The sequence below is a fragment of the Chenopodium album genome, chromosome 12 (genome assembly GCF_948465745.1).
Source record: "Chenopodium album chromosome 12, dcCheAlbu1.1, whole genome shotgun sequence".
Taxonomy (NCBI): Eukaryota; Viridiplantae; Streptophyta; class Magnoliopsida; order Caryophyllales; family Amaranthaceae; genus Chenopodium; species Chenopodium album.
Window position 1 is genome coordinate 54,925,565 of NC_137845.1, and position 11,897 is coordinate 54,937,461.

The window sequence follows — 11,897 nt, forward strand, 5'->3', positions numbered from 1 at the left end:
AAACCCCGCATGACCAAGGAAACTGGCTACTTTCGTCTCGTGCAAAGGTTTGTATTAATCTCCCACTAAATTACCATTTACTATCTTGGTAACAAAATCTTTCATTTATGTCATTACTTTGACTACAAAAATACAGACATAATAGTATGGCATATGTAACCACATAATTGTAACTCCTTTTATATATTTATATATTTTTATTTTCTTATCTTTACCCTAATTTAATTTCCTCTGTTATTTTCCTGATTTCTTTTTGCTCCCATTCTCTGTTTTCCTCTTTTTTTTTTTTTTTTTTTTTTTTTTTTTTTTTTTTTTAAGAAAATAATAATAATAATAATAATATTTTTGCATAATTTTTCATTCTTGAGTTAACATAAAAATTTCTCCTGTTCTTAGGAAAATCTCTTTTAAGTCAGTCCGTGGCACGGAACTGTCATTTTCTCTCTAGTCCGTACAACATCGATAATAATAACAATAATAATAATAACAATAACAACGACGACGACGACAACAACGCAGTATAAATCCCGATAAGATATGTGCCCCGCAAATGAATCCGGAGCGATTATTGATAGCGAGTCGTTGATCCAACCTAGTATGGAAGATAAACAAGAATGTGATCATGATAGCAGCAATCAAAGACTTCTTCATGGCATCCTCCATCGTCTCCCATTGAGTGAGGTAATTAACAGCTTTTTTTTTTCTTTTTCTTTTTTAACTCTTCTATTTTTTTAATTAAATCTTTCTTTCTTTATTAGTTTATTTTTATTTATGCAATAAGTAAAAGAATTGTCAATGTGTAAGGGATTTTAAATTCCTCTAAAAAGATGTTGCGGTATTATCGTTAATATCTTTTTTTTCTTTTTTAATATTATATGACCTTATTATGTTAATCTAATAATATAGTTACATAGACTTTAGGTTTGCTCAAGAGTTTGATATTAAAAAAATAATAATAAAAAATAAAAAATCATACTTGGCAATTTTCTTGTCACTATTCCATTAAAATTTTATCTATATCTTACAATAAACTTCATTATAGTTACTAAATGTAGGAAAAACCCACAACTCAATTTCAATGAAATTACCATTTACCCAAAATCACTACCAAAGCACCAAGCCGTAATTGCACATTTGCGTAACCTAAGGGGTGTTTATGTCTATTAAATTTTCAAGTGTTTTGTTTATTTTCTATGTATCTTTTACAAACTTAGAAACTTCATTAATTTTTATGAAATATCAAGAGGCTTGCAAAGAGCAACGATATAGATTATAGACAGAATTCGACCCCTAACCCGACTACCCGGATACCATACCCTAGAGGCTTTATTATGGCTAAGCGCTCCTGCTCAGTAGTAGACAGCTAACGCTGTTTCCCTTTAGTCCATAAATATAAAAATAAATTTAAGTACTAAATTTAGTAAACAATAATATGGGCCATACTTTTTTTAAGAGTGGAGTAGTCCTCTAATATTCCTTCAAAATTAGACTAAGAATCTTCATTAGTAGCACTAATTGATATGAACCCATAAAAAGGAGCAACCTACTTAGTAACCTTTTTCATATTTTTAGTGTTCAAAATTATGGAACTTATTCTCTTAATTATAATTAACACTATAATTACTGTACCCTTGACCTTAATTATTACCAGATTTGCCCTCTTTAATTTATCATTATTCCCATTCTATTCTAGGAGCTGGCAATGTGGGCCCTTCTTTTAGTAACTGAAATCACTTTTGTCATATTATCCATGGGCAGTTTCGTAATTTCACTTCCTGACAAAGTAGCTAGGGTGGAGTTGTGGAGGTTTCTAATGAGATGAATGAAATTAAAGTTCTTTGAAGTAAGCTTAATTAAGAAATTTTATGTCACAAATTTGACTAGCATATTGAGATTAATGTATAACATGTTTGAAATGAAATCTATGATTAATTAAGTCCCTAGTAACCTTTTTTTCCCCTAACAAAGTCAACATAATAAATTTGGTGCAACTAATGGCATAAATTGGGGAAAAAACTTAGGGGGAGACCAAACTAATGAACTATTTACCACATAATTTAGAGTTAATATGCTTTAACTTGTTTTGCAAGTATTCAATTATTCATTCATGCCTGAAAAGTTAAACTTTTGTATTAGTGATATGAATAGATTAGTAAATGATGTTACCATTTTGCCAAATACGGAGTATCATGAAAATGTCTCTTACTCTCTTTTCCGTGTACTTGTGGACATACATTTGGTCCTTATAAGTAACGTGGAGACTCAAAGCATAACTACCTTCGTTTCTTATTATTTGCTACAAAAGGGTATTATTTATAAGACATAAAAGATTTCTTTGTTGCAAATAATAATTAAGAAATGGAGTTATTACAAATTTTGTGCTATAATATGTGGCTTTGTCTACGCAACAAAATAAGTGGTAAGAAAATTTGAAGATCTTCAATGTGTTGGCATTAGATTAGTAACTAATAAGATAAAATCTTTAGCAGAATTAAACCGCATCATAATATTTCTCATTGTATGAAGACTAGTTAAACAATTTTTAATCTCTGTGCAATGTACCTATCAAATACAGTGTTCCTAATGATTTCGTACGTAGCATATATATATATATTTATTAGAGGATAATTTTACATATAGTGATTTTTTTTAGAAGACAAATGGTGAATTGTTGACAATTATATTAATTGCATTGGTTATCCTTCATCTCAAAATTTCTGAAAATGGAGAGATTTTTATATACACATAGAGCAAGATGCACTAAGGTTATTATTTTTTTGCTCATTTAATGATTGAATGAGCTATAATCATTCTTTAATTTAATCTTCAAAATAAGCAAAAAATACCTAAGATGCATTGTACACTCAAGTGTATATAACAACATTTGCAAAATATATTGGTACTACATTAAAATCTAATCAACTTTAGAAAATATTGTAAACAAATTACCAAACTAGTTACTGAGACATTTTCTAACAATACATAATTGAATTTAACTTATGATTTACTATATTTTCCATCTTGTATTATCGAAAAAAATAATAAGTAAATTTAGTTTGACAAAAAAAAAAAAAAAAGGTTGCTTATCATTGTTTTCTTTTCTAATATACACAAGGAATCTTATCATAGATATTTCGTTTCTAAATACATGTAACAATTTGGCTTTTATAATTGATGATACTTAACTTTGATCATCAAAATCTTTATATGTCGTATTAGTTAAAAAATAGTGAACATTTTGAAAATGTACGTGAATCTAATCCGACAACATTTTACATATTCCGTAATAACATAGTTTATCCATTCCGACATTGTGAATTCACATTCTTTTATGCATTACTCGCCCTAATTAAAATTAGAAAGCAAATCTAATATGTGAATGGTGCAAAAATCAAGTTGTTGCATGTAGTTTAAAAAATTAACATGTATGTATAAAATTGTTTGTATTATGTTTTTTTTTTTTGGGTAAGAAGGAAATTTACTAATCCAACACCTCTCACTGGTCAGTCAGTTCAATTACGTTAGTCATTGCTTGAGAGTAGAGGGAGAAAGTAAGATAATCCTCTACTCCCAACTAAATATAGGTGTGATGGAGCTCGAATTTGTGACCTAGGAATTTTCAATTTAATCTTCACAAATACAAACAGAATTGTATAAAGGCCATAAGATGCCAAGAAGCTACAGCAAAAGAAGTAGTAGAGCCCAAAAAGAGCCGCCCACCACCTATAGAGAATAACACCATTAAATCCATACACACAAATTTCCTTCTTCCCAACCCTTTTCAAGCAAGAGTATCGGCATCGAATTTCTATATTTCCCCCCCATTATATGTTTCTTAGCAATATTACTTAATTAGTTAGTTGATTATATATTAAATCCTATATTAAATCAATACTAAGTGTTCTTTAAAGCATATAAATGGGAGATATTATACTAAATGTTTTGCTAAAGCTAACATGTTAAATTATTCAACTTATTTAGTTGATGGGACAACTAAGTTAGTGGTCAACATCAAATTCAAATGCATAAATTACAAATTAAAGTCTTTTAATAAATATATATAGAAGAAAGTCTATCTGCCTAACTTGTTAGGCAACTAATATTAGACAATATACTGGTATATATCTATTGAAACAAACTATAGTTATTTTGGGTTTAAAATAAGACACATCATCGTGTATACTCAACACCGTAGTACGTTCTTTTTAGTTGTCAAACTGTCAAATAATTAAATCAATTTATTAATATTTATCATTAACTAAATAAAAGAGTGAAAGATAATTAACCTAAAGATGATGATTAACCAGATGATGTCATTTAGCCTTAAGCACGTGGAAGAATCGATTAACTCCTATGTTAGTATTTTTGTACACTTGACTTTTAAGACATGAGATTATTCTAAGCAAAAATATGAAAATTCAAGAATAAAATAGTGTACTCAGTTGGAAATCTAATAATCTACACGTAAGCATCACATCGTCGAGTACAAGAAACAATGCAAAGTGGAGGCAAATAGGATCTGTTGCATGTGACCACAGCTATCTTACTAGTTGCTTAGAAATTTTTTTGGTCAATTAGATGATTGATTAGCGTTTTCTCAAGATAAGAAATCCTAGATCATTTACGCCACATTGTCTCCTGCATGTAATAATTTGACTTCAGCATTATTCACATACCAAGTTTGACCAAAAATATAAAAATAAGTACCAGAATGTAATATCAACTTATTATACAAGCATATTATTTGTGTCAATAGTTTATTTATAAGCAGTTTGGAATCTAGCTTATCACGAAGATACTCATAAACATTCATGTCTTCCTTGGTGTTACATGGCTAGTATAATGCCTTAAAAAAAAAAAAAAAAAATAAAAAAAATAAACTATAATACGTTGTATTGGACTGAAGTTCCCTATCCGACCTCACTCTTGCCTTCTCTATCTTAAGTAGCTTAGGTTGATCTTGTAAACCAAATTGGTACAAAAATCTTGTAATTAAGAAACAATGCAGTCTAATCAAAGAGGGTAAATTTGTATAATAAAATCACTTATTACAGTTTTCAAGTCTTGGTCATGACTTGGTCATTGTATAAGTTACAACTTACAACATGTTATCAAAATGCTGGAATAGAGTTAATAGTGCTTACGTTGTTCAACCTTAAATTAACAAAGTTTTTGCCCAACTAAAAATAAATCTCTCTATGTTTGTTGCAAGCTATATACACCCATATTAAGTTTATTCATTTAGATAGGAAGTTCCAATTAGTAATTATTGATTTTCCTTGACTTTAATTGATCTAAAAATTTGATTGCTTTGAATTTTCTTTTTCTACATGCTACTAAGTTTCTTCCTATTACGAAAAATATTTGTTTTCCTAGACAATATCTTGTCCAAAGAAACTAAGGAATCCATTTCATATTCCAAGTTACATACTTATGTCAGTAACCTTTTTTTTTTTTTTTTTTAAGACAAAACCAAAGGCGTCTTATATTAATAATTTGTCCATCAAGACATACATGCAAAGAAACCTTACATGGTTAATAGACATGGGTAATAGACGGGCTAAATTATGGGCAACAACATTCTCATCCCACTTAACATGGTACCAAATAACTGAATTAAAGTGAATATTACTATAGATTAGTCAAAAAAATAATTTTTCTTTGATCCATAATAGTCAATTAATATAGGTGTATAAATGATGAGATGAATGAAGAAAACAGAAAGAAATTCACATTAGTTTGCAATCGTTACATAATACATACTACACAATTTAAATTGATATAATGCACAAATAAATGTATGTGATGTGTGCTTAAGTTAATATGGTTTTGTATAAAATGATGCAGCTTGCAGAGGACCTGAGATCACTTGGCAAAATTGTATGTCCTGTAACAACAATGACACTCTTGCTCCACTCGAAATCTGTCATATCTATGCTATTCCTCGGCCATTTAGGAGACGCGCCACTAGCAGGAGGAGCTCTAGCTATCAGCTTTGCCAACATCACCGGCTTTTCAGTCATAAAAGGCATGAGCATGGGAATGGAACCCATCTGCTGTCAAGCTTTCGGGGCCAAGAAACTGTCAGTTATTAGCCAAACCTTTCAAAGAACACTCTGCCTACTACTACTTACCGCGATTGCAATATCCTTCCTCTGGCTTAACATGGAGCCTATCCTCTTGTTTCTTGGCCAAGACAAAGACATAATCGATGTTGCTAAACTCTACTTGCGATTCTCCATACCCGAGCTCATTGCTCAGGTTCACCTCCACCCCTTAAGGTCCTTCCTTAGGACACAATGCATCACAAAACCATTAACTATTGCTACTACAATATGCCTAGTTTTACATCTTCCAATCAACTACTTTTTTGTTATATACCTCAAATTAGGTGTTAAAGGTGTTGCACTAGGATCGGCGTGCAACACCATTAACTTGGACCTCAGTATCTTCATCTACCTTCTCTGTTCGAACATGGAGCCTAAGCCGTGGCACGGTCTAACTCTTTTCTCCCCATTTCAAGGTTGGAAAATGGTGCTAAGTTTAGCATTACCAAGTGTGTTATCTGTGTGCTTAGAATGGTGGTGGTATGAAATTATGCTCTTTCTCTGTGGACTGTTGCAGAATCCTAAGGCCAGTGTCGCGGCAATGGGGATACTGATACAAACAACAGGGCTCCTGTATGTCTTTCCACACGCGCTAAGCATGGGCTTATCAACACGTATAGGCCATGAGTTGGGCGCTAGCCAGCCAAGTAAGGCACAACGATTGGCTGTCCTTGGGTTAGTGTCAGGGTTAACTATGGGTGTGACAGCTTTCGGGTTAACTATAGTGGTGAGATCAATCTGGGGGAAGATGTACACTTCAGACCCTGACATTCTGTCATTAATTTCTGTGGCACTTCCTGTTTTAGGATTCTGTGAGATCGGAAACTGTCCTCAGACAGCTGCTTGTGGGGTTTTGACAGGTTCAGCAAGGACTAAAATCGGGGCTAAAATAAACCTTGTCGCGTTCTATTTGGTTGGCTTGCCTGTTGCTGTTGCAATGGCATTTTGGCTCAAGGTTGGGTTCATTGGTCTGTGGTTTGGGCTAGCTGCAGCTCAAGCCGCGTGTATGTTCATGATGATATACACGTTGATTAGGACCGATTGGAAACACCAGGCTAAGAGGTCCGAAGAGCTAACACAAGATGCTGAGGAAACTGAGGACTTGGAAACAGGACTGTTATCTTGAGGATTTTTGGGTTAATATGGGAAATTAAGTAAATATGAATTAATCTTTTTTGGGGTGCAATTATTTTGGAGGAGATTAATTGCTGAGACGGTCTCAGCTATCGAAAGGGAAGGCAAAATAATAACAATGGCTTTCACATAGAGATGAATGATTGATTATACAACAATTTTTACCACTAACATTTTGTACAGGCAAATACCGCCTTCTTTACATTATTGCTTCCCTAGCAGAGTAAGGGAGTGTACCATCTCTTGCATTTATTTTTGAGTATAGAAATTTGCATTATTTGAAGTTGATATTATGTGAGTTTATGTACGAATTGGCTATTTAGATACTTACATGTACAAAAGGATGCAAGTTTATGTCTGAATTACCTTGAAACAAGATTATTGTACCACAAACTCATACGAGTAATCCATGATAGATGTAGAAGAGACGTGCTCCAATAAATTGTCGAACATAAGGTATACCACGTACCATACATTGGTATACCTTCCATTTTGTACACCTGAAGGATCAATAGAACTTACTTTTCGTACTTAAAATTGTCGGAAGTCAAATTTGACGGTCCTTATGTTTATCAGAGTATAGCAATAGTAAAATTAAAATTTTTGATCTTATTGAGTTCTGATTTGGGTATATAATAATCTTTCAAAAGCTTATGAAGCTTATGGATGAAAACCTGACAAAACACGGATTTTATATGGATGGTGGATGGATCGGGTCGGATTTGGGTGGAGCGTCATCCATCCCTCACCTGACCCATCCATCCATCCACTTAAAATTTTTAATAATTTACAAATGTTTTTTTTACCTACTTGTAGTACTGCACAAGCAAATACTTTATATATAGCAGTAATATTACTTACACTTTGTATAATAATGTGAATATTGGGAAATTTAAAGATTTTGTCAACTACATATCAAATTCTTAGTTTATGTATATTAGTATTATAAATAAACGATGGTGTATTTAAGTATTTTATTTCACCCGATTCGTCCGCTAATGATGGATGGGTTGGATGTAGATGAAAAGTTAAATGGTGATAGATGGGTTGGATGACGGATGGATTCTTGGGGGATGAAGGAATTGAGTATTATGAATTCGAGATAGTACAAATTGATAGTTGCTGCAATGGTGATTGGGGCTGCACTTGGTTGGGAGGACCGCGTGTTCAATCCTCTACAACAATAATTGGGAGGGGATTGCAACCTAACCTTCCAGTCGAGCCCCAATTCCGGATTATCCCAAAGGGTGAACAAAAATAAATAAATAAATAAATATCGAAAGAGTAGAAAAAAATAATATTATAACGTGTTAAATGGTAAATAATTTTATTTGCGCTAATGGGTATTAATCAAGTTCTAAGCATGTACAGGGCGGCCGATCGCACATGGCCCCAAGTGAAATAAGACCTGTAAAGTTTTTTTGATAAAATTGATATTAGTACTCCAAAGTATTTTTGTTGATATTAATCATACGAAATACTTATATCCTTACAAAAAATTATTTAATAGCCCGATAATTTGACAAAATTGCATCAGACCATTTTTAGTGTTAACACTTATAGCCTCAACTGTTGTATTAATAACATAAACTAGCTTTTAAGTTTGGGCAATGTCTTGATAGTGTTCATTTATTAATATTTTCTTTTGCTTCAAAGTTTAAAATCTGGCATTGCATTGTTTAGTGTTAAAATTTACATGTATAAACTTGAGATTCCATGATCAAATATAGAACCACCACTTGAAAGTTGAAACTACTCACCTACCCCAAAAAGGCAAAAACCACCACCCACCACCGAAATGTAGGTAGAACCAAAAGAAACAAAGTATTTTGATATATTCTTATTTTCCTTTGTAGGTACATTATACTATACAAATTCTAAAATTGGCCTACCTATCACAGTAATTAAATCAATCTCTTTGCCAAGCCAATTTGTGTCTTTGTGAGGAGGGGAGAAGAAATTAAATCTAAGATATTTAAGTTATAAAAGCCTTTTTTTTGTTAAATGAATTGAACTGAACAAAAATATCAAAAGAAAACTGGCTGAATAAAATAAACTAAGCTAAACTAAATGTGAAGAGGAATAGTGCTGAATTATATCGTTGTTATGTTTTTGTAATTGCATAACATAATAAGAGGCAAATTTATTAATATATACTCAATTGTTTAATATAAAAAAAATAAAGTTCCATCTATCATATGTTGGAGAGAATTGAAGGAACAATGGAGGGAAATAGAGAGCATAGACGGTGAATTTGAGACCTATGACCTAATGAAAGAAAATAGAGAAAATCTACCGGTCAATATCATAATCTGTCAACACTATGTTAATAATTTAGTGTGTTAATGTCTTAATGTCTCTAAGTACATACTAGTATAATAATTTGGTGTACCACTGTATTATTGTAATCACATTTTCTGTTAAAAAGAATTACTTTCAACAAGTGCTCTCTCCTCATTCTCCTGGTTAGTGTTTGCTACAAGAAGGAACGGGAACATGTTGAGGAGATAGCTTTTTACTATACTACACAAATTTTATTCATTTTTTTCGCTTTTAAGCACAAAGAAACAAACTAGTAATGTCCCACGTTTTCCTTGAGGAATATAATAAGTGAAATTGTCATATCATTAATCCACATCAAAGAATTAGACGACTTTTGCCTCACAAAGAGACATTGTTTCAGACATGTCATCTACTAGATTGTAACGTCTCTCTCGCATATCTATACTATTATTGTTTTTGAATACTCCTTCTATCCCTAATTGTTTGCCCCAAACTATAAATCTACTTTATTAAGGCTTTGGGCAAAAAATGGTGCACATGGGTTGACACAAATATCAATGAGGAGAGAGATAGAGAGAGTGCAAGTGGGAAAACATGCCAAAAGTAGTATGGGGCAATCTTTTAGAGACACCTTAAAAAAGAAAGTGGAGCAAACAATTAGGGACAGAGGGAGTAATAATTATGATTTCTCTTTTGCCACGTATAGTATATGTTTATATGAAGGCAACCCAATTAGCAATGTTAGAACATTTACAATAATAAGGGTTTGTTCTCTTCAGCTTATTTTCAGTTTACTTTAGTTCAGTTTAATTCAGTTCAGTTCAGTTCAGTTCCAATCAGCTCAGTTCAGCTCAGTTCAATAAATCAGATTAGGCCTTAAGTTCACGTAGAGGTTTGTTTTACCTTTTTACAAGTTTATGGATAAAATCCTTATTATTGATGGAAGTTACAAAAGGAGAGGTTTGTGTTTACAAATCGGTTCTTATTTCCTTCTGTTTTACAATTTGACAAGTGTTTAAGCAACCCTATTATGTACCGTTACATTGACAGTTGTCCCATGACCCCAATGCATAAAAATCTTATATATTGTTGATAATAAACTTACTAGGTGAGGGGTTTGTATGATGATGATGTGACAATTGAACAATTTAAATTCCTCTAAAATCTAAAAGCTAAAAAGAAAAAAAAAATCTTATTTTCTTTTTATCTACACAATGAAATCTAAAATGCAATATTTTTCATATAGGGAACGGATAATTTAGATTATATTAGAAAAAAAAAATGTTTTATGATTTGTATCGGTCTTTAATTTCTTATTACATGCCAATAGGAGAAAATTATTGAAAGTAATATGACTCACTAAACTTCTAAAAGGGTTTTACATGTCAAGAAATCAAAGTCGAATAGGAATATTGAAAACTAGTTTTGTGCCCTGTGCGATGTGCGGGTTGTTTATTGAATTTTAAGATAAATTTATAATCTATTTGTCAAATTTTAAAACATCTCATTGATATAAAATTAGTTACAAAATGTTCGATTTAATACATTTAAATAATAAAAAATAAATTAAATAAAATAAATATTCAAAGCACGATGGGTTGATTCGAACCCAAAACTTTGGGCAAGGGTTGAACATTTCTTAATTCGTAACCTGAAATGACCCAATACAAGATGATTCATGACCCGACCCTAATTGACAGGTCTACATAGTAATAAAATTCTACTTCATATTAGATTGTGAAGTATATTATTTTATCATAAAATTCTATCCAAATAGAATTCTAAGTTAACTTTTTTATCTTACGAAATCTATTTAAATCTATCCAACGTGGCGCGGCACTTGGCAAAAAGTTGAACGCCAAGTATCGTTGTCTCGTGACCTGGCTAAAAGTTTAGCATTATATATCAGTTATATGATTTGTACCTCTAAAATATTGGTATTTTATCAAAAATAAAACTCTAAGCTTACAATTTTATCCTAAAATTCTATCCAAATAGAATTCTAAACTAATTTTTTATCTGATGAAATCTATTTAAATCTATCTAACGTGGCGTGACACTTGGCGAAAAGTTGGAACGCCAAGTGTCGCTGCCTAGTAACCTGGCTAAAAGTTTAGCTTTATATATTAGTTATTATTATATATGATGATTCATAACCCTTTAAATCAAAATATTTAAACCAACTTATGACTCAAATCAATTAATTAATGAGTTTGCTCTAAACAATAATTAATTATGATTGACATCGTCGTCGGCTGAATGGTAAGTACCAAAAGCAACATACTCTCTCCATCCCCGAAAGAACGACCCATTTGGCCTAATTTTAGTCCTAAAAAGAATGACCCATTTGCATTAAAATCCTCACCAATTTGC

General features: G+C 31.8%; 1 protein-coding gene across 1 annotated transcript; it reads left to right on the forward strand.

Annotated features, from left to right (window-relative positions):
• The first annotated feature begins 537 nt into the window (after positions 1-537).
• LOC145572674 (protein DETOXIFICATION 53-like) lies at positions 538-7,233 on the forward strand. Its single transcript, XM_081631639.1, has 2 exons — positions 538-681; positions 5,848-7,233. The coding sequence occupies exons 1-2, from the start codon at positions 538-540 to the stop codon at positions 7,231-7,233; spliced, it is 1,530 nt and encodes a 509-aa protein (XP_081487765.1).
• Positions 7,234-11,897: the final 4,664 nt, after the last annotated feature.

Coding starts and splice junctions, on each gene's coding strand:
- LOC145572674 (XM_081631639.1), top strand. CDS start 538: ATGTGCCCCGCAAATGAATCCGGAGCGATTATTGATAGCGAGTCGTTG. Junction 682..5,847: donor ATCGTCTCCCATTGAGTGAG/GTAATTAACAGC, acceptor AAAATGATGCAG/CTTGCAGAGGACCTGAGATC.